The sequence below is a fragment of the Helianthus annuus genome, chromosome 4, assembly GCF_002127325.2.
Source record: "Helianthus annuus cultivar XRQ/B chromosome 4, HanXRQr2.0-SUNRISE, whole genome shotgun sequence".
Taxonomy (NCBI): Eukaryota; Viridiplantae; Streptophyta; class Magnoliopsida; order Asterales; family Asteraceae; genus Helianthus; species Helianthus annuus.
The window spans coordinates 25,702,348-25,723,926 of record NC_035436.2 but is presented as its reverse complement, the minus strand read 5'-3'; the positions used below and the strand labels follow the sequence as shown (position 1 = coordinate 25,723,926).

Below are 21,579 nucleotides of genomic sequence, written 5' to 3'. Positions count from 1 at the left end.
ATTTTGCAGATGAAGGATCGTATGCAGCGGCAGGATGAAACTAATGAAAGGATCCTCAGGGAAATTGGAGATCTCAAAAGACAGAAGAAAACGGCAGAGGATCATTCCCCACTGATGCCTAAGTCTTTGAGCTTTGATACTCCAATGATTACTTCTCAGCCATCAGGAATTCCAGACGTGCAAATTATGGGAGAATCAAGAGGATTGCACCTCGGATCGACAGCAATGACTCAGGCATCAGGCTCACACTTTCAGCCGGCAGGATCCTATCCCCAGCATATAGGATCCTTCATGAATTCGGGAGCCTATCCGGGAGCACAGCAGTTTCAAGGATCCTACTTTATCCCAGGATCATCCCAGGGTCAAGGATCCTCCTTCGTTCTAGGATCATCCCAGGTTCAAGGATCCTCCTTCGTTCCAGGATCATCCCAGATACCAGGATCCTTCCAAATACCGGGATCCTTCCAGATGCCAGGATCCCTGAAAAGTTTGCAAACAGGAAGCCTAGATGTCCATCAAGGGGACTTCATTCCAATGCAGACCATTGCTTCCACTGGTCCCTCCGTTATCCCTGAATCCCAGCAATATGGATTCACTAACTTGAACTCAATGGGAGGTAACACTATAAATAATCATCATACTACTAACCATGGATTCATGCAGGATACAGGTGTCAATCATGCTATGGCCAGGGAATTGCAGAAGTTAAAGGATATGATCTCAAGTGTTCCAGGGGTAGTCAAGCCTATCCCAGAGATTGCAGATGGAAGCCACAAGGTATCTCGCTTTGCACCACCAATTTGTGATGCAGAGGTACCCAAAAGGTTCCATATCCCTACTATGAAGCTGTATGATGGTACAACGGATCCAGAGGAGCACATAGCACAATACAGGGAGAGGATGGAGATCAATCCTATCCCAGAAAAGCTGAAGGAAGCATGCCTATGTAAAGGATTTGGATCCACTCTTACTGGATCAGCTCTTAAGTGGCTGCTAAGTCTTCCCCCTTACTCTATTACTTCATTTGCTAATTTAGTTAATTTATTCAATAACCAATTCTCTTGTAGTAGAAAATTTGAAAGATTAACCAGTGATTTATATAGAGTAACTCAAAGTCATAATGAATCATTAAGGGATTACATAACTAAATTTAGTAAAGAATCCTTGGACATTCCCAACTTGGATATGGCTACGGCTGTTGAAGCCTTCAAAATGGGACTGCTTAAGGATTCATTATTCTATGATGATCTTGTTATGACACCATGCAGGAACCTAGATGAAGTAAGAACTCGGGCACTCAGGTTCATCCGGCTAGAGGATGACAAGAGGATCCAGGAGAGACAAGTAGGATCCTCAAAACAGGAGAAGCAAGGATCCTCCTTCAAGAACAACAAATTCAAATCCTACCATAGAAATGAGAACCAGAATGTGCATGCTGTTGACCAAGAAGAGGATGATGAAGATTATCCTCCAATCTCAGAATATTGTTTTTCCGTTGATAATCAGGAACTAATCCTTGCAATGCAGAATCTAGGTGAAAAAGCTAGGTGGCCCAGGAAGAATGATAAACCATCCGGGACTAAAGACAAGTCAAAATGGTGTGCATACCATGAGGATTTCGGGCATCTAACTGAAGAATGCATAGCTTTAAGAAAAGAGATTGGATATCTGTTAAGCAAGGGGCACCTAAAAGAATTGTTGGGAAGAAAAAAGCAAAGGACTCAGGATCCTGAAAGGATCCCTGAAAAGGCTCCAGCACCTCCGGCAAATGCACAAGTGATCAACTTTATTTCCGGAGGATCAGACATCTGTGGTACATCCTTCTCGGCGGCCAAAAGGCATGCAAAGGAGTCAAAAATGGATAATGGAGAAAGACCTATTAGAACCTCAAGTGTCTCAGAGGGGAAGATGATAACGTTTGATGAGGATGATCGCATTAACATTCAGGATCCTCATCATGATATTTTAGTTATTACTCTCTTTATCTCTAACCATTTTGTCCGCAGGATCCTTATCGATGGAGGAAGCTCAGTGAACATTATCCAGCTTGATGTTCTGAAGAAAATGGGAATCCCAGAATCAGACATCACACCAAGATCCTCCGTGCTTGTAGGATTCAGTGGAGAAACGAAGAAAACTCTGGGGGACATCAAACTCCCAATCTACGTGGAAGGATTACATAATTATCAAAAATTTTGTGATTGACTGTTTATCTTGTTGCAATGTTATCCTTGGCAGGCCCTGGATACATGATATGAAAGCAGTCCCATCCACCTACCATCAATGTGTGAAGCTCCCTAGCCCATGGGGAATAATCAAGATCGACAGTGATCAGCAGGAGGCTAAGGATTGTTATACCTCATCCATGAAGCCAACCTCGAAGCCAAGGGAGCAATAGCAATTACAGTATCCTCCGAGGAATGTCTTGGAGGCAAGGGAACAAGATGTGGACGAAATCCTCTTGGATCCTAGTGATCCTGAATCAAAAATCTATATCGGATCAGGGATCCTTGGCAAGATGAAAGAGGACTTAATATCCTTCCTCAAAAGAAGAAAATCTACCTTTGCTTGGAAACATGAAGATATGACAGGTATATCTAAAGATATTATTACTCACAAACTTGGCTTTGACAGGTCTATCAAACCAATCCATCAAAAAAGAAGGAAGTTTGCACCGGAAAGGAATGCCATTATCCAAGAAGAAGTAGAGAGACTACTTCGAGCAGGTATGATCAGAGAGGTAAAATATCCAAAATGGTTAGCCAATGTGGTCGTTGTCCAAAAGAAAAACGGAAAGTGGAGGGTATGTGTCGATTTCACTGATTTAAATAAGGCATGTCCCAAGGATCCTTTCCCATTACCCCACATTGACTCCATGGTGGATGCAATAGCGGGGCATGAACTGTTAACCTTTATGGATGCATCATCTGGATTCCAACAAATTCAGATGGAACCATCTGACCAAGAGGATACAGCCTTTATGACCCCAACAGGTTTGTATTGTTATATTGCCATGCCTTTTGGATTAAGAAATGCAGGTGCAACATATCAAAGGCTGGTGAATATGATGTTCAAAGATCAAATTGGACAAACTATGGAAGTATACATAGATGATATGGTAGTCAAATCGAAGAAAGCTGAGGATCACCTAAGGGATTTGGAGGAAGCATTTGATATCCTTGATAATTATAACATGAAGCTTAATCCTTCAAAATGCCACTTTGGTGTTAAGGCAGGTAAATTCCTAGGATATATGGTAACTCAGAGGGGCATTGAGGCAAGTCCGGAGCAAATTAAAGCACTAATAAACATCAAGTCCCCTGCCAATGCTAAGGATGTGCAAAGGCTAACAGGCAGGATAGCAGCTCTGAACAGGTTCATATCAAAATCCTCAGAAAAATGTAAAGAATTTTACGATATCCTAAGGAAGAACAAGAAGTTTGAATGGACTGAGAAACATGAGAATGCTTTACAAGCCCTTAAAGAATATATGTCCTCAGCACCAGCATTATCAAAACCCGAGAAAGGAGATGTGTTATCCTTATATTTGGCGGTATCCTCAACCGCTGTAAGCGCTGTCCTTGTTAAGGATCATGAAGGTACACAATATCCTATCTACTATGTAAGTAAGAGTTTACTTGATGCCGAATCCAGGTACTCACACCTCGAAAAACTTATTCTTGCATTAATCATGGCATCAACTAAGTTAAGGCATTATTTTGAAACCCATACTATTGTTGTTAGAACTAACTTTCCAATTAAGAATGTCCTCAGGAAACCAGAGATGTCAGGAAGAATGGCTAAGTGGGCAGTAAAGCTTGGTGCCCATGATATAAGATATGAGCCAAGAACAGCCATTAAATCCCAAGCACTAGCTGACTTTGTGGCTGATTTCAGTAGTGATCTAGAAAAAGAAGCAGAATTGGAGGTCCAACAGCTGGATGAGACCAAGGATCCTTGGATACTACACACTGATGGATCCTCAAATGTCAAGGGCACAGGGCTCGGGATACTACTAAAATCGCCACAGGGGGACATAATACCCCACTCCATAGCCTGTGAGTTCCAAGCAACTAACAACGAGGCTGAATATGAAGCCTTAATTGCTGGCTTGCAAATTGCTAAGGATATGGGGGTGAAATATCTTAAAGTATATGTAGACTCATTATTGATCACCAATCACTTTAATGGATCCTATGCTGTTAAAGGTGAAAAACTAACCAAATATTTAGAGATAGTCAAAGAATTGGCACTCTCTTTTGTTTCTTTCAGCTTAACACAGGTACCAAGGGAGGATAACACGGAAGCTGATGCATTGGCCAACTTAGGATCATTCTTAAAAATTCCAGAAGACATAAGTATCCCTATCATCCATATCCTGGCTCCTGCTATTGAAAATCAAGTGGCCATGGAAATAGAAGAGGATACTGCAGTAATCCCTAGTGAAGAAGCTCAATCTTATTCAGGATCATGGATCTCACCAATCATGAGATACTTGCAACACGGGGAGATTCCTATGGGAGAAAATCCTAAAGCTTTCAGCATTAAGGTACCTCAATTCACAATCTTAAATAATATGCTATATAAACGATCTCTTGCAGGACCATATTTAAGATGTATCGAGGATCCTGAAATTCAAGAAGTATTGAGAGACTTCCATGAAGGAGATTGTGGAAACCACACTAGGGGCAGGGCATTGTTCTCAAGGATCCTTAGAACAGGATACTACTGGCCAACCATGAAAAGGGATGCTGTAGAATATGCTAGGAAATGTGATCCTTGTCAAAGACACAGCAATATCCTTCATCAACCAGCTGAATTGCTACACCCTATACCATCCTCTTGGCCATTCATGAGATGGGGGATGGATATAGTTGGCAAGCTCCCTAAAGCACCTGGTGGAAAAGTATTTATGCTTGCCATGACCGACTACTTCTCTAAGTGGATAGAAGCTGAAGCTTTTGCTCAAGTCAGAGAAAAAGAAGTTATATCCTTTATCAAAAGAAACATTATAACTAGATTTGGCATTCCCTCTGAAATTGTATGTGATAATGGTTCCCAATTCATTGGAAGCAGAACTACTAACTTTTGTGACAGTTGGGGAATCAAGATGATAACATCAACACCAGTTCATCCACAGGCCAATGGCCAAGCAGAATCATCCAACAAGATCATCATCAACAATCTGAAGAAGAAGCTAGGATCCAAAAAGGGAAAATGGGCAGAGGAGTTACCTTATGTGCTATGGGCTGATAGAACAACTCCCAAGAATGCCACTGGTCAAACACCTTTCTCTTTAGTATTTGGGGCAGAAGCAGTGATCCCAACAGAGATGGTGATCCCAACTGCTAGAACAAGTGCTCGTGATCCTGAAGAAAATGCTACAATCCTGGCTCAGGATTTGGATACTATTGAGGAAATCAGGGATCTGGCTAGGATAAGGATGGCAAGCTACCAACAAAGAATGGCTGGTGCTTACAACAAAAATGTTAGGATAAGGAAGTTCCAAGTCAGAGATATGGTGTTGAGAAAAGCATTCCAAAACACTATCAATCCTGCTGATGGGAAATTAGCACCAAAGTGGGAAGGCCCTTACTTGATTGAAGCTGAAGCAGGAAAGGGGGCATACAGATTGCTAACTATGGAAGGAAACTTGTTACCAAGAGCCTGGAATGCTGTTCACTTAAAGAGATACTTTATGTGAACATGATCCTTCAAGCATGTGATCCTTACATTGAAGTATCCTCAAAGAATCCCGGTGATGTCAGTGATCCTTACTCTGGTAATGTCCTTATCTTAAAACTATTACATTTCCTTACTTTTTACCAAAGGATAAGGATCCTGTATCCTTCATCCTCTTCTCACAAACCATTTAAGTTGTGATAGTTCAGGTATCTGCAGCATATCGTCAAAGATCTTCAAAAGCAACGCAGATCCTTGGGTCTAACCCCAGTTATCCTTGGGATTATCCCCAGTTTCCGCCCGCAGCGCACGATGATCCTGATATAGTTCACGTCTTTGGGACCAGTACCCACTTCCGGGGCTGACAACCTCATCGTACTGGCTATACCCAGGATCCTACGTATAATGGTAGACGTACCATACATCCGTTCATAAGGTTTCTAACGTTTTCACGTTAGCTAAGGTTTTGACATTTTCATGTCACTAAGTTTGGATAGTCGCCAGTAAGGGCCATACTCCAGTTTACATACGATCCTTTGGGCTTGTCCCCAGTTATCCTTTGGGCTTGTCCCCAGTTATCCTTTGGGATCATCCTCAGTGATCCTATGGGCTTGCCCCCAGTTACTAACTTATCTTTTATATTGGCTTAGTCCCAAGTTATATTCCATTTTTCAGGTTTTCGAAGTTAAACAATTAAGGATCCTTAATCCTTATTATCCATTAAAGTTTTACTTATGGTTATCCCGATTAAAGGTTAGGATCCTAACTTGGATCCTCAGGTATGATCCTTAACTATTTTTAATTTCATTATTCATTTGGATAACCTTTAGACCTTGACAACTGAACCTATGATCCTTAAATAAACTACCTTGAAAATTTTCGATTATAGGATATTTGATCCAGGATCATATCCTAAATTTCTTAAACATGGTTTGCTCAACTCTCGTTACTCTAACAAATATGATAAATAAAGGATAACAACACGAGATAAGCCAGAAAGATTAAAAGTTATATTATTAACAAAAGGATCTTTAACCCTTTCAAAAAGTTGTCAAAATTGCCAACCCACATTTCTACCAGCAAAACGTGGCCCGTCCACATGGGTTGGCAAAGGGTGTCCATTGTCTTTGCGGTCTTAGCAGGTGCAGGAAAGTAAAAGCGGCAGCATCACAAAGGCTTCATCCCCCAAACAGAGGATCCCTCCACCTTTTGCAATCCTACCTATTGTCCAAAGGATCCAGGATCCTTAACCCTAAGAGCTATTGTTCAATTTACAGACCATAATTGTTCCAAATACCACTACCACAAACCACTACCATACTAAAAAAAAAAGTTGGGCTCCGGCCTAGTCACAAATATCCATCATCGCCCAATCATACAGCTTACACCTTTGCTGCTCCATCACCACCAGCTTCTCCGCCCTGATCCTTGTCAGCATCACCACCCTCCAACATTGGGATATCCTCAGCTTCATCCTCGTCTTCCAGTTCCGCCAGCCTTGCCTTCCAATCTTCAACACCCCATGTGCTCTTATCGAAGGAAGGATCCTGAGCCTCCGCAGCCATCTGAAGTTGTATCTTGTACATGGCAATTGCCGTAGAGACCTTGGCATCCTGGATGATCTCCTGCTTCTCGCTATCCATATCAATCAATCTTTGAGCAGCCTCATCCTTCGTAGCCCGGAGTTCCTTCTCAAGGTCTGCTATCTTGAGATCCTTCAATACGCCCATTTGTTGAAGATCGGCAATTTGGCTTTCTTGATCCTCGACACGGCCAAGATAGGTCTCGATCTCAGCAAGTTTCTGCAGAAGAGGTATAAGGAAGATTCAGGATCAGGCGATCCAAAAGGAAGCAGGATATTCAAGCAGGATACTTAAGAAGGATAACCAACAGGGGCAGTGATCCTTACCTCATTAACATAGTCGAGGAACTGTTGGCGAAGCAGAGGAAATCCCTGGAGATCTTCAGAAGTCTTTCTCTTTTTTCCCTTACCCCGAATGGGTGCTTTAAGGGCTGAAGTAGAGGGACTGGCAGCAGAAGTCTTCCTCCTCGAAGACTTGACGTTGGCAAGATCACTTATCCCAAACTTGGAAGCAGACTTGGCAGATTTGGCAGACTTTCCAGCGCCTACACAATCAGAAACAAGATAAGTTCCCTTATTAATCAAACAATCTCACATATAACTTACTTTTTACAAGGATACTTACTTGACATAGTGGCAGATGCGGAGGATACTTCCTGTGAATCTTGGACGGTGACTTGGAAACTTCTGACCTCAGGATTAAGCTTTTTAAAAGCTAAGACTCTTTCTCTTGCAGCAGGGGTTAACTTAAGATAAGCAATGGATATAGCTGCACAAAAAATAAAAAAGACGTTAGTGATCCTCATCGTATGAGACAAGTCTGATAGTGATCCTTCCAGGATCCTCTACCCTACCATGAGTGGCCCATTCCTTGGGCAGATCCTTCCCATCTGGGATGGTATCCCTTCTAACAAAGAAAAAGCGACGCTTCCAGTTTGTGTCATTCTTAGTAACCTTGAAGACAGGGTGATCCTCCCCAGCTTTCCGTTTTAGCAGATATCGGCAAGAACCGAACGTGGTAAGATCATAAAGTGCGGCCAACTCTGCCATCCCCAAATCAATTCCCTTCTGCTCGATGATCCTCTCGAAGGTATACAGGACCCTCCAGATCATCGGCATAGCTTGGATATAAGATATGCCGGTTAAAGAAAAGAAGGATTGGGTGAAGGCTGGAAAAGGATACGAATACCCTATGGTGAACGGAGTAGCAGGAAAGGCCACCCAGACGTCTGAAACAAAGTCGCTCAAAGCAGTAGGTGTGAAGGATTTGAAAACAGCATTCGCCGGAAAGCAATGACGAATCCTGTCTACATGAGCATCAGTAAAGCAACATCTCTCCGTAGGAGAGTCCTTGATGATCCCTTGGCTTTTTAGGGGACTGCTCTTCTTGGAATCCTTATGTGGAGGATTTCGAAGCAACATACTCGTGGTGGAACAGAAACAGAGTAAAAGCAGAAAAAACAGAGCAAGAGAAGGAAGAAAGGAAAGAGAGAAGAAGAGAATACCTGGTCAATCTTCGGTGGAGATTATAAAGGGAGTATATCCTGAATTTAAATGCAGAGTGATCCCAACCCTATCTCCTATTTATAATCATGATTTGCAGGGATTGTCACATCTATGACGTAATGATCACAACGGCTAGTTCGCTGATAACGGCTAGTTATCCGAGTAGTCCGTTGAAGATAAGATCAGAGCAAAATATAACTCATTAATTTACAATAAACTCCTTATATTTTGGGGGCAATTGTTAGGGCTGGATTTTTATTATACATGATCCTTACACGTGATCCTAACCAGTGATCCTTGTTTCTTTGGCAGATAGTGATCCTCAGCAGACTTCCAGGATCAGGATCACGGACCATCATAGGATCCTCATGCTAACAGTTGCTTTCGTTGAATTTAATGTTGTTTTGCAGGAATGACTAGCAGGATCCGCTCTTAGCATCATAACCAAGGGACGCGTCTTCACAATTATGGCATTAGCTTAATCGGAGATAGACGTTGCAAAGGATATGGAAACTTAGCTTGATTTAAGGACGGCAATTTAGGCTAGATTGTCTATTATTTCTAAAGGGGTAATGAGCTGATTATTAGTCTTTTTACCTAAAATAGGTCACCTACACTTGTATAAATACCACTCTTCCTCATTCGGAAGAACACACAACACAATTCTCACACGCTTAGACACTCGAAACTATAGTGATCCTTGTACTCAGCTCATTATCATCCGAAGTTGTAACTATATTTTTCTTATATTGAAGTTGGTGATCGGTAGTTGCCATCACCCGAGGTTTTTTATGCCGGAGATCATACATTGATCAAGGGCTTTTTCCTCGTATAAATCATTGTGTCTTTGCATATTTCTCATAAAAGTGATCCTTTACTTTTATAATTAACCAAGCATCATACCCCGTTTACATAAAGTTTGGTTACATTATCCTTGTGTGATTTTTGACCAAAACACTATAGATGTAGCTAAAAAAGTTTAATGTTATTACCTATTCATTATGTATCAAAATCATCTGGCCTGGATTTCACCAGCAAAATCGTGGACCATCCACCCAGGCCGGACAGGGCTATCTAACAGTTAAAGTGTCTATGCAGAAATTAAAGTGCAGGAATGTTAATAGCAAACTGTGTAGAAGGATTCATTCTCCACGAACGGAAGGATCTTCTGATCTGTAAAGGCACTTGAGGAGTTATCTCTAACTCTATATTCTGCAATGATGATTATAGCAGGTCTTATCAATGACGACAAGTAGTGTAACGACTAGTTACCAGCAGCAACGGCTAGTCCGCTTCTGACGGAAATATGACAGCTGTGAATCCTTATCACAACTGCCATATTGGGGGCAATTGTTAGGGCATGAATTTTATGCTAAGGATCATCTATCCTGAGACTAGGCATGGATCACGAATGCTTAATGGCTGATGCAGAGAGTCTGAGGATCCAGAGTCTGAGGATCCAGAGTCTGAGGATCCAGAGTCTGAGGATCACGAGTCCGAGGATCCTTAACAGAACTTATGTTTTGCACGTTTTTAATGTGTAAATGCAGGTAATGGACGTAGTGGACCACTTCTTTGCTGGAATCTCGTGGAATATTCTTTTAGGCACGTGCATATTGAAGAAATAACCGTTAGTGGTGGTCATGGGTGACTTCCACCTTTTTCGGGAAGTTAGTTAGTTGTTTTTTCTTATCTTTTTTAAGGGGAAACAAGCCCATTAGAGACACAAGTCGTGCACACCACAGAAAATACACACAATACACGAATTCTCAGCAAACACTTAGCAAAAACACACATTTACACTAGCAATTCAATGTATTGAGCTTGTTTTCTTCCGAAGTTGTACAAGGATCACTATTGTTTTTGCAATATATTTGGTGATCGGTAGTTTCCATCACCCGAGGTTTTTTATGCCGGAGATCTTCTAAAGATCAAGGGCTTTTTCCTCGTAGAAATCTCGGTGTTCATCGTTGATTTCATATACTTGTTGTTCATACAATTAACCAAGCATCATACCTCACAAATTCAGATTTGGTTGCATTATCCTTGTGTGATTTTTGACCAAAACAGGAACTTTGTCCTACTCAATGGCAAGGTGCTCACACTAGTGGATTTCACGGGGTGCCAGCCATCATGCTTGAAGCGGTTGCGTCCCAAGATCTTTGGATATGGCATGCGTTCTTCGGTATGCCAGGTTCACATAATGATATTACCATCATACACCACTCGCCTCTTTTCAATGATCGGGTAAATGGTATAGGACCCAAAGGAAGTTTCTTTGTAAACGGGGTTGAGTACGTGTACGGGTACTACCTAGTTGATGGGATTTACCCAGAGTGGGGGGTTTTTGTAAAATCGTTCACAAAACACGGTACCACAGATCCAAAGAGATTAAAGTTTAACAGGGTCCAGATGGCTGCACGTAAAGACGTCGAGCGAGCATTCGGTGTTTTGGTGTTTTGAAGAAAAGGTGGCGAATATTGGGAATTCCATGTCGACTATGGAACAAGGATCAGATTGGAAACGTGATGTACACTTGTATCATTCTTCACAACATGATTTTGGAGGATGAAGGTAAAGCGGTCGTTACCTACTATGATGACGATGACCCCCAACCAGGTAACATAACAGACGAAGATAAAGCGGCAAATGAATTTTTAATAAAGTCAAGGGATATACATCAGAACCTTCGAGTTGATTTGGTGGAACACGTTTCAACGATTCCTGGGTTCGAAACCGACGAAGACGACGAAGAATGACTGTCTTTTATTTTGATAATTATTATGTATGTTTATGTATTTTTTTTTTAAAAATAGGTATGTTTATTTTTTGTATAATTATAAATATAAATATATATTAAAATAATTGTTGATATGGCATAGCCACCCGCCCAACCCAAGCCCAACCCACGCCCCGCCATAACCCACGGACACGTAACCACCCCGTGGGCTGGCTCCCTTTACACGTGTCACCAAATGCCCAACCCAAGCCCCAACCCAAGCCCCACCATACCCCACGGCCTTAGCTCAGAACGAACCATGTAAATTGTCGTTTTCTTTACTAGTTTGCAGTTTGTTTGTGTTGTTTGTAACCGAGATCCTAACAAAAGATGGATTCAACCGAAGACATCTGTTAAAGAATCTCAAATACCATGGAAGTTGAATGCGGATTTGAAACATGTGTAAACGGACTCAAGCCTTGACAATTATATCGTCCTTTCCAAATAAACAACTTCTCTCTATAATAAAACATATAATTTGTTCAATTATGTCAGTGCAGGTCAAATTTTAAATTTGTATCGTTTCCGTCCCTGACATTCTTGAAACATGTCAATTCCGTCCAAAAAACTAAGACTGAATCGAATAATTTGACAAACCACATGGACGAAAATGACAGTTAACTCATGTTTTTTTGGACGAAACTGGCATTTTTAAAGAATGTTGGGGACGAAAATGATACAAATTTGAAATTTGATCTGAACTAGCATAATTGAACAAACCACAGGGACGAAAATAACAGTTAACTCTTTTATTTACTTTCACTTGTGTGTCTTTTTCTCAAACAACCATTGATTTTACTTATAAATCTATAAATACTAGAGATGTAAATCACATGAGAAGAAACATCACTATGAAAACACCTTGATATTGATACTGCTTTATTATTATTTTCATCTATTTACTTTATCTTCACTTATATATAATTTAAATTTATAGAATTTTTCGGTCTTATAAAGTAGATAAATTATATAATTACCTCACATCCAATCACCCACGGTATCTCTCTTTCTGTCCAAAAAGTGCAATAACGTTCATCACATTCTTTTAACCCAACATACGAAGAACACTATAATTCCCTTTTTAAAAAACTTTAATCATTGATTCCGATAATCCTACAGGATTCATACAAAAATCAAAATCAAAACCAAAATCATCATATGAGGGCCAATATTTACAGCGTTTGTTGATTAATGATTATTGTTACACTAGTTTGATGCCTCTGAGATACTATTTAATGATGGGTGCCATCCTCTTGGCTTGGTTGTCCCGGTCGACGAGTTCATTGGCACCGCGGTCTTTCGATTATCTCTCTCCGATCTCTTCATCTGTATATACACCAACTTTATTTATTAACGAGCATTTTTTATCCTAAAATTTTATTAAAAAAAAAGGAGTGGTTTGTTAAACATGTCCCTATGAAATAAGAAATAAAAAAGTAAAAAGATGAAATGACTGATATACTAGTGAAAGGGTACATTCAGTAAAAAAATAATAATAGAGGATCAGGTACGTTTAGCACAACCCAAAATACAGGATTATTTGAGATTTATACCTGATGATGTGTTCGTTCGGACTGATTAGATCTTACGGATGCCGGTTCATGTTTTCTGGCGGGTTGTTCTGAAGGCTTGGGTTGCCTAATATTATTATTTCCAATTTTCCCATTCTTCTTTGCCATTAATCCTTTCATCACCTCTGTAAAATCCAAAAAAGAATAAAAAAGCAATTGAGTCAATGTGTTTTTCGAGAATTATATTACACTATGAAAATCATAATCTGAAAGTTAGTGATATTCATGGCCCGGTTCTACCAGTTTTGACGGGATATCTTACTAAACTATTACTTTTTTAACGGTAAATTTGTATTACTGACGGACCACTAGAGTATTATCGTGCCACTGGACCAGTCAAAAAGTCTCGAATTTTGTGGTTTGACAGGTTTTTTTTTAACATAGAATTGTTCCATTAAATATTGACAGGTTTTTTTTTAACATAGAATTTATCTTTTTATGTTTCTAAATATTTTAGGAGTAAAAAAGTGAAAAAAGAAAAACTTAAAGCATAAAAATCAATTACTCCTAACCGGCTAACCCGACCGAGCTAAACCCAGTGGCGGATCCAGAGGTGTTTTGGGGGTTCCCGGGAACCCCCTCGGTTTGGAAAAAAATAAAAAAAAATAGTGGAAATTTTATATGATTTAGAAAAAAATAGTAAGGATTAGTGAAAATCTAGCAAAAGGAACCCGGTGAAAAAAATACTGGATCCGCCACTGGCTAAACCGGCTAACCCGACCAATTTAACTCTGTTTAGACAGCTTGATCAGTTTCAAATATTCAAAAGTTCAGACAAATTAGCAAACTTAAAAAGATTTATACCTTTTAAATTTCTAAAGGTTTTTACTTTTTACCATAAGAAAAGGTGAAAAAAAGAAAAACTTAAAAGCACAAAACTAGATACTCCTATATAACTCGGTTTAGACAGTTTTAGTCGGTTTCAACGGTTTTAAACATCCTACTTTGTACTCACAAGTCACAACTAGAGGTGTACAAAATAACCGAATAATTAACCGTAACCGGTTATTAACCAAAATCGTAACTGGTTAATAATCGCTTGAGGAATAACTAGTTAGTAGTTATTTTTCACCGTAGGTTAGTAACCAATTATAAATATTTAGTATAGGAATCGGTTATTAACTGGTTAACCAAAAAATTAAAAAAAAAAAGACAAAAAAAACGGTTATTAACTGAAAATAACAAGTTAATTAACCGAAATGGTTACGGACCAGTTAAAACATTAACCGGTTAAAGTAAAAAAGTCAAATTAACTGGTATAACCGGTTAACCGAACTAGTTATTGAAATTAACCGGTTTGTGACCTCTAGTCACAACCTACCTTGGGTGGTGACGAGTCGATAAACATGGCCAACCATGAGACTCTCCGTGTGTCGAAGAAGTTTGATTCGAGTAACCCGTAGGGGCTGCGGGTTAGCGGAGACATCACCGGAGTCATTCCGCTTAGTGGTGGAAGAATACAAGGTGGTGGTGAGGAGTAGAGCCACATAATGACCAGGGTTAAGCTTCATAACCTCAGCTGCAGATATTGCTGAATACAACTTCTCCACTTTTCCAGTTGGGTGTTGGATTATTAAACTTGCATTATCAATTGCCTGACAGTTGCCCATATTGATTTCTTTTTTTTTTTTTTTGTTTATAATGTGTTTGTAGAGAAGCAGTGTTATGTGTGTGTATATATATGTGTGGGAAATGAAAGCCAACATCTACTGAAAGGACCACATGGTACCAATGATTTTGTTTTTTAATTCCTAAAGTATAAACATATTGGTATTTTGTTAATCAAAATGTTAATTATTTTGTTTGTGAATAATAACACCGAGAGGAATCAGGATAGTTGTGACAACTAATTACAAGTAAAATGTTTTAGTATTATTATTATACATTATACATATTATACATATTAAATCAAACTGCTTATGAACAGTAATCGTATTTTCACAATATTTTATTATTAGTTTCCTTTCGTAATATATATAATTAATACATTTCTTTTGTATCTTTTTTATATTATATAATTATGGTGAGACACGTTTGATATTACCCAATGTTATCATATCACTATAACTATTCTTTGATATTATTTATTGTCATGAGATAAGAATAAAGCACTCAGTTCATTAAAAAAACGTGATTACAATGATATTGCTATCATACTGTATCAAACAACAACGGTACCAGTATGGTTATACCTAAATCCATTTTTATGATTTACGGTTTTGATAATATTTCATTTATACAACTCTGTTTGTAGCGATAAATGAATACCGGTACCAATATCGTGACGATCTGAACCGATTGATACTGTTCAAACATCGGTGCCGGTACTGGTGTTTGTTTTTATTGTTTTCGGTCGATATGAAAAAAAGCACACATTGATTTATATACCGAGTGCATGTATCATACTAGTACTGTAACGAATCAAAGCAATACCCATCCAATACTTACGGTAGGGTACCGTCGCAACGCGCGGAGAAATACCCTAATTATTATGTTTAAGGGGACGGTATGCATTTTTTGCATTCTGGTTCTTCCCTAGATTTTATACGGGCCTGAAGGTTATGGAATGGAATTTTCGCAGGGTTGTGTTTCTCTCTTTGTTGCTTCCTCAAAACGGGATGGTTATGCCATTGAACTTTCCTCTCTATCTCGCATCATTGTCACGTCATTTCTACGTCAACACGATTTTCTTGTTTGTCACCTCACCGTTTAACTCATTTTATTTTTAATTAATTTTCAAATCTCACAAGTCATAGGTATGGATGTGTCGATTCAATTAAGTTATAAGTTATGTAAAGATATTTTCGGTTTCAAATTTTGTAAACTTAGGCTCTCCATAGCTTGGCTGGGCGCTAAACACCGCGTCGATGCACCATTTGCAGGTGCCAAGGGCACAAGCGCATTCCACTAACAGTGCCAAGGGCACAAGCATGGGGGCCACTACCTTCTTGTAGGATCGTTGAATCGATCTAAACGAGACGGTCAGAAGAGTTCTAGACCAAATCAGTGGCGGAATTCATTGATTTGATCTTCATTCAGCTTGATATGCACTTAGAAGTAGATTATACGTCGATTGTATTGATTTCAGAACGTTTTACAGGCTTGGCGACACTTCGGCAGAGCTTCGCTACCGGAATCCAAAGTTACAAATGAATGAACCAAGACCATATATATATAGGGGTGTCAGGTCGCACGAACTAGTCTCACCAGGTCGCACGAACTGGTCAAGTCCTGTTTGCACGAACTGGCCAGTTCGTGTGAACCTGTTGGTTCGTCCCTGTTTCTCGTATTTTCTCGTACTACGTGCCCTGGTCTATCAATCTAGTTACAAGACTCGATACAAGACGAAGTCAACAGACATATGCACCAACAAACTCCCCCTTAGATGTTGACGAGTCTTTGGTACGAGTCTTCAGTATAACGAGTCTTCAGTCTTGATCAGCCTTCTCGCTCTTTCCAGAATGTCTTTCTTTGTAAGCATCCTTCAATCTTTTCTCTTCTCTTTCTCAGAATCTCAACCTGACTCTATCCTCTCTCTCTAATTCTCTTGATCAGATCTCTTGATTCCTTAAGCTTATCAGCATCAGCAGCTAACTCACCCTTGGATGTTGATCCAAAATCTGTACCTGGCTCTTACGATCTTCAAACTCCCATTTGCTAACAAACTCCCCCTTAAGTTGTTCCGGGATCGTAATCTGTCATAGCACTCGTTCTAAGATAGTATCCTGGCTCAAACTCTGCTCAGGCTTAGACACGGGGATCTGCACAAATCTCTACCCAAAAATAAATTTTACAATTTTAAGATTTAACAAATTTAAAGCCACTTGTATTCGAAACATTCAAATTTGGTTTCAAATTAATGAACCATTTAATCATTTCAAAATCATTTCTCGTTTTAAACAAACTCTCCCAACCCTGTTGTTCATCATGTTTAGCACTCGGAATTTTGAAAATCAGTTTTTCAACATCAGTTGTCGAAGATAAGATGAAATAAAATCTTTTTGATTTTTCAAAATTTTATGCTAAAACACATTTTTTTGGGTTTTTTCTTTAATGAAAAGCAGTAAAGAAATATTTACAGACAATAATTTTGTGAGTTTGTGTAAGAGGATCATATCAGTTTTTGAGACAAATCACTAACACCGTTAAGCTTTAAACATTTTAAGTTCTAAACGATTCACTTAGATTGTCAGTATACTGATCCATTTAAATTTTCACACAAAGTTCAATTGTTTCGAGATACGAGAATTGACAAACTGATGTGAATTGCTTCAATTCGCCATCCACTTGGTGTAAACAATCAGAACTCCCCCTGACAACAAACTATTTTCCCATTAAAATTTCAAACACTTAAGTTTGTTTTAATCAAAATGGTTTTTTCGGAAAATTAGTTTTGTTAATTTTACACACCACTTGTAGGATCGGGGTTTAATTCATCATTTTGTTCTTTTAACAGCTTATGAATGAATCCCTTTTTTTTCTTTTAACCACTTGTAAAAACTATCACTTATATGAAAGTTAAATCAAGTTCAACTTAATGACCTTGATTAACCACTTGTAGATTCTTATCAACAATACCACTTGTAAGTCGAAATATGACAGTTTTGAATTTCTCAAGAAAAATACCACTTGTAAGTTTTTCAAACAAACATTTTTCAAGAATGATGCCGATTCATGCTCCATGATTACCAACTTGGGAGCTTCGGCAAGTCAGAATTTTTAAGCAAAGAATACAGATACCCAAGCCTGACCAGCTTTGGGTGTAACCTGTTCAATTTCACTTGATTTTTGAACATTTCTTTTTTCTTCATAAATATCTTTTACCCCTTTGGTCCTTCCATCGACCATTTTTCCAAAAATATGTTTCACTTTCCCATTAAACGCTTTTTCGACATCAAATTCTTTCTTTTCAGAATAGAATTGATTCGAAATCTCTACTTTTCCAACTTTTTGTTTAAAATTTTCAGTCCGCAATGGTGGAAATTTGACATCATCCATTGGTGGAACTAAATTTTCTCTTTTTAGTTCAACTGGTGGCTCCTCTGACTTTGACGAGTCAGATTCATCGCCATATTTAACATCTGATTTCTTAGCGACCCACATCTGGTTGTTAAGATTCACTCTTCTTTTGTAAAATCTTTTCGAACACTCACCAACTTCATATGTTGAATTTTTAAACACTATGAATTTTTCAGTTGATGGCTCAGTTTTATCAACAACATTCTCTTTGAGTTTAGACAGAACTTCCTGTTTTACGTTAGTTGCCATTGGACAGTTCCAGGCGATGTGACCAACTACTTTGCATCGGTAACAGGTTCTTGTCTCCTTTTTCTTATTAGCTTCATTCTTCTCATATTTTTGTTTTTCTGCAAGAAACGCTTTGTTCGATTGCTTCCAGAATGAGCTCTTTTTCTCTTCTTCATAACTTGTCCCTGAAACAAATACATTTTCTGATTTAAAATCTTTACTATTTTGATTATTTTCAACATCAAAACCCAACCCCTTCTTTTTGAAATTGCTTTTATCATTCGGTTTCTTTTGATGCTCTGGACCGAAACCTTTCTTCTTGTTTAAACGTTGTTGAACTCTAGAAGTATATTTAGGTTTTGAAAATCCCATTTTATTTTTTATTTCTGAAAACTTTATTTTTATAAATTTAAAAATTGTGTTAATATTTTCAATTTTCACATTTTTAATTGGAAATTCCTTATCAGAATATAATTTGTCTGAATCATTCAAAGTATATGCCACTTTGATTGGTTCATCATTCAAATTATTTTTTAATAACATAAATTATTTATTGTAAACCCTTTTGACCGATGATTTCGAATTGTCAACTGATGAACTTGAACTCTCAGATTCAGACTTTGACTCTGACTCCTCATCCTTATCCAACACCTGATCGACCACTTTCTTTATTAACTCAGACTCATGATCAGTGTCAGACGATGTGAACGTGACATCAATGTTATCCGGTAAATCATCAGTTGTTTCAGACTTTAATTTTATATTGACTGCCTTTTTGAGTTATTCCAAATTTGGTTTTCTGGGAGAATAACCTTCCCAGATTGGAGGCGGACACTTTTTATAATTTGCACTTTTTTTCTTACCAGTATTCGTGTCTTCCGACTTCTTATCTTGAAAGGCTTCAAAACCTGCCACTGTCAGATAAATTCTATCAATCAAATAATCAGAACTTGAATAACTCAGCAGCAATCGTCTGATTCTTTCATTCTCAATCTTTTCAGTCTCCAATTCCTGCTTCAATTCTGCACACTCTTCAATATAATGATTGATGGCCTTCTGCTTGGACATTATTGTTGCATTCATCATAGTCAAAGCATCTTACCTTTCTGAGTTTGTCTTTTCCAACTGGTTTACTGTTCTGTTCAACACATCATAAGATTCTTTCACGTACTTAACATCGAACAATAATTTTTCTTTCATCTCGTCTAGCTCACGATACTTCTTATCTTTCTCTTCACAATGTTTGCAAGGTTCCAAACATTTCAGACAAGGTTTAGTGACCTCTCCAATCTTTTCAACAATCTTTTCAGCAACTTTAACCTCTTCACTCTGTTCATTCTTCTCTTCTTGAGCAATATTTTCACATTTTACCTATTTCTTTTCTTTTGCAGCTCGTTTCTCCTTTAGCTTCTCCAATTTATCTTCAAAATAAAATTTGAAACTTTCAGTAGATAGATGAGTTTTACCAATGTTTATTTGTTTAATTTCTTCATCATCATCACTGCTATCTATTGATGATTGATCAAAGACTGGTGTCTTTTCTGAACTATTTTCTGAAGAAACAGACTCTTCATCTTGACTTTTCTCATCATCTTCAAACACATCCATCCATTCTTTTATCAACTCTGGATCTTGAATGATCTGTGTAATAAATGCTCTAAACTTTGAGTTACTTTCAGGCGGAATGTATTTGTCCCAGCTAAATCCCTCTGGCAATCTTTCATCTTCTTGATCTGGAGGTATAGTAATACAAGCTCTCTTCTTTCCAACTTCAATAGCACGGGATGATGACGGTTGTTGAGCTGCTTGATGATATATTGTTTTCCGATAATAATCATTGTTCCCGAAAGGATTCTGAGCTCCACCTGCTTCTCGGTTGGTACATTCCCTCTTGAAATGTCCTTTTTCCCTGCACCGAAAACAAGTAACTTTAGACTTATCAAAACCTAAAGTAGAAACATTAGCATCACGTAAGTCATCTCTTCCTGTAATCTGCTTAAATTTCTCAGCTCTCCTCAACACGCTCGCTAAACACCACTTAATATCCATTAACTCCATTTCCTCAGCATCAATCTGATCGTAATCCTCTTTTGTTAGCGTAGGATTTCCGATTTTTCCCGCAACCAAACTCTCATATGATTCTACACGGTAACTAGTAATGCCATATGACCTTTAGCGACTTCTTCAGAGAAATTCTAACCGTTCTTGTTAGTGCATGTGTCACACCCTGTCTTTTGCGGAAGCGTATGATATGTGACTAGCTTGTTATCATTGCATTCAATCATAATAAACAACTACATGATTTAAAACGATGTTCATCCATTCGGAAAATTTTGAGTATTACAAACACTTGTTATTTAAGTTTTAAAACACAACCTTCGTCTAGGTTACAATTCAACAAAAGTGGATGACATCTAAGCTTGTAATCTACTTCTAGTTACGACACTTGCGCCCAAGATTCATCCTGTCACCTGAAATACATGTAAATTTTGGAAAACATCAACATAAAGTTGAGCGAGTTCATGCGTTTTGCATACCATGTATGAAAACATGGTATGCATCTTGTTTAAATAAAGTATTCTTGTATAAATCAAGTTTTCTTGTGTACACCACGTACTAATTGAATGTTTGTACAAGGACGTTAAGGCATGTGAGGACTTATGGAGCATTAGTGTTGGCTCCTTTAAGGCATGTGAGGACTTATGGAGCATTAGTGTTGGCTCCTTTAAGGCATGTAAGAACATATGGAGCATTAGTGTTGGCTCCTTTACTGTGTCGATTACCCTCGACTGTGTCGATTAACCTCGACTGTGTCAATTACCCTCGACTGGGACTCCGAAGCACTACTAGGTACTAGTTTTGACCATGAGTGGGGTTCGGCCGTACCCGTTAGATCTAACCCTCGTCCCTAATTAATGAATGTTTTAATGGCTTGGTACTAGTTTTCACCAAGACTTTATGGCATTTTTAGTATTTAGTCTATGCTCACATGATCTAGTATTTTCTAGGCATTTCTTAAAGCATAACACTCTCGGTACTCGTTCTCACCAAGAGTGCTTCTTGTACTCTTGTATTCTCAAATCGCATCATACTCGGTACTCGTTCTCACCAAGTGTGCTTCTTGTATTTTTACCATTTGTAAAAATTGTAATATTTGTAACATGTATTTCACGCCCGAGAGTTATAAAACCAAAAACAGTTAAAGAAAAGGG

General features: G+C 38.6%; 1 protein-coding gene across 2 annotated transcripts; it reads right to left on the bottom strand.

The window, feature by feature from the left end:
- Nucleotides 1-12,633: 12,633 nt before the first annotated feature.
- On the bottom strand, nt 12,634-14,763 carry LOC110915524. 2 transcript variants are annotated; one of them, XM_035989568.1, is made up of 4 exons: nt 14,442-14,763; nt 13,103-13,245; nt 12,755-12,875; nt 12,634-12,662 (listed from the first exon to the last, which is right to left on the bottom strand). In XM_035989568.1, exons 1-3 carry the CDS (start codon nt 14,728-14,730, stop codon nt 12,756-12,758), a joined length of 552 nt encoding a protein of 183 aa, XP_035845461.1. In that variant the 5' UTR covers nt 14,731-14,763; the 3' UTR covers nt 12,634-12,662; nt 12,755. The 2 variants fall into 2 exon arrangements, with proteins under 2 accessions (XP_035845461.1, XP_022015930.1); XM_022160238.2 differs by lacking the exon at nt 12,634-12,662 and having other exon boundaries at nt 12,681-12,875.
- Nucleotides 14,764-21,579: the final 6,816 nt, after the last annotated feature.

What these genes read in the sequence shown, in the direction of transcription:
- LOC110915524 (XM_035989568.1), bottom strand. Translation starts at nt 14,730, where the DNA reads ATGGGCAACTGTCAGGCAATTGATAATGCAAGTTTAATAATCCAACAC. An exon ending in TCGACTCGTCACCACCCAAG is followed by an intron (nt 13,246 to 14,441) that starts GTAGGTTGTGAC and finishes TGGATTTTACAG; the next exon opens with AGGTGATGAAAGGATTAATG. An exon ending in CCGAACGAACACATCATCAG is followed by an intron (nt 12,876 to 13,102) that starts GTATAAATCTCA and finishes GTGTATATACAG; the next exon opens with ATGAAGAGATCGGAGAGAGA.